The sequence below is a fragment of the Charadrius vociferus genome, unplaced genomic scaffold, assembly GCF_000708025.1.
Source record: "Charadrius vociferus isolate BGI_N301 unplaced genomic scaffold, ASM70802v2 scaffold758, whole genome shotgun sequence".
In the NCBI taxonomy this organism is placed as follows: domain Eukaryota; kingdom Metazoa; phylum Chordata; class Aves; order Charadriiformes; family Charadriidae; genus Charadrius; species Charadrius vociferus.
In genome coordinates, this window is record NW_009649934.1 from 1,807,355 (window position 1) to 1,808,076 (window position 722).

The 722-nt window shown below is 49.3% G+C and overlaps 1 protein-coding gene across 1 annotated transcript in view; it reads right to left on the bottom strand.

Annotated features, from left to right (window-relative positions):
- Window positions 1-722, bottom strand: part of CACNA2D2 (calcium channel, voltage-dependent, alpha 2/delta subunit 2) — a 207,649-nt gene that overhangs the window by 2,595 nt on the left and 204,332 nt on the right. Inside the window, exon 34 of the mRNA XM_009891300.1 lies at window positions 46-68. Within this exon, the coding sequence (XP_009889602.1) occupies window positions 46-68 (23 nt within the window). The remainder of the gene's footprint in view (window positions 1-45; window positions 69-722) is intronic.

Sequence of the window (722 nt, forward strand, 5' to 3'; positions counted from 1 at the left end):
ACCCCCCTCCCCGGCTCTGCGTTCCCCCCAGCCCGGCCCACGTACCCGCGCAATGACGCAGCCACCGCCTGTGAAGTGAAAATATGAACATTATTTAATAACTGAGTCTCTGTAATAAACCATTTGAAAATATTTTACAAGGAGTCACACGCACGATATCTTACAAATTGTCTTTTTGTTGGTTTTTGAAGTTTTCCAACTCTTCTGTACAAAAAAAAAAAAATTAAAACCCAAAGAAATTAAAAATAAATTAAAGAAAAACAATTAAAAACCCAATGCCTTTGAATAAGCAGAGAGAAGCTTTCAGGTGGGGACAGGGCAGGAGGTGACCCTGGCGGGACGGGGGGGGGGCCAAGGTCCGCGCCGCCTCTTCGTCTCATTGGTTTTTAACTTAAAATAGACTATATATGTATATATTTATAGGTATGTATAGTGGTGGTTTTCTGGCAGAGCACCTAACTAGACTACAGAAGTACACACACTCCCGGTAACACAGAGCCATCTGTTCAAACACGGTTCCCAGAGACAGTAACCAAACACACACTGAAAAAGCTACAAGCAGAATGACCATTAATTAACCCCAGCACTAATTAGCGCCTGGCACCCCCCCCAGCACCCCCCCCCCTCCCCCAGGGTGGCCGTGCCGAAGGGGGTGTCCCCCCCCTCCCCAGCCCTTGTTGATGGGGTGGCTCTGAGCGGGGTGCCCCCGGGGGGGGGCGGGG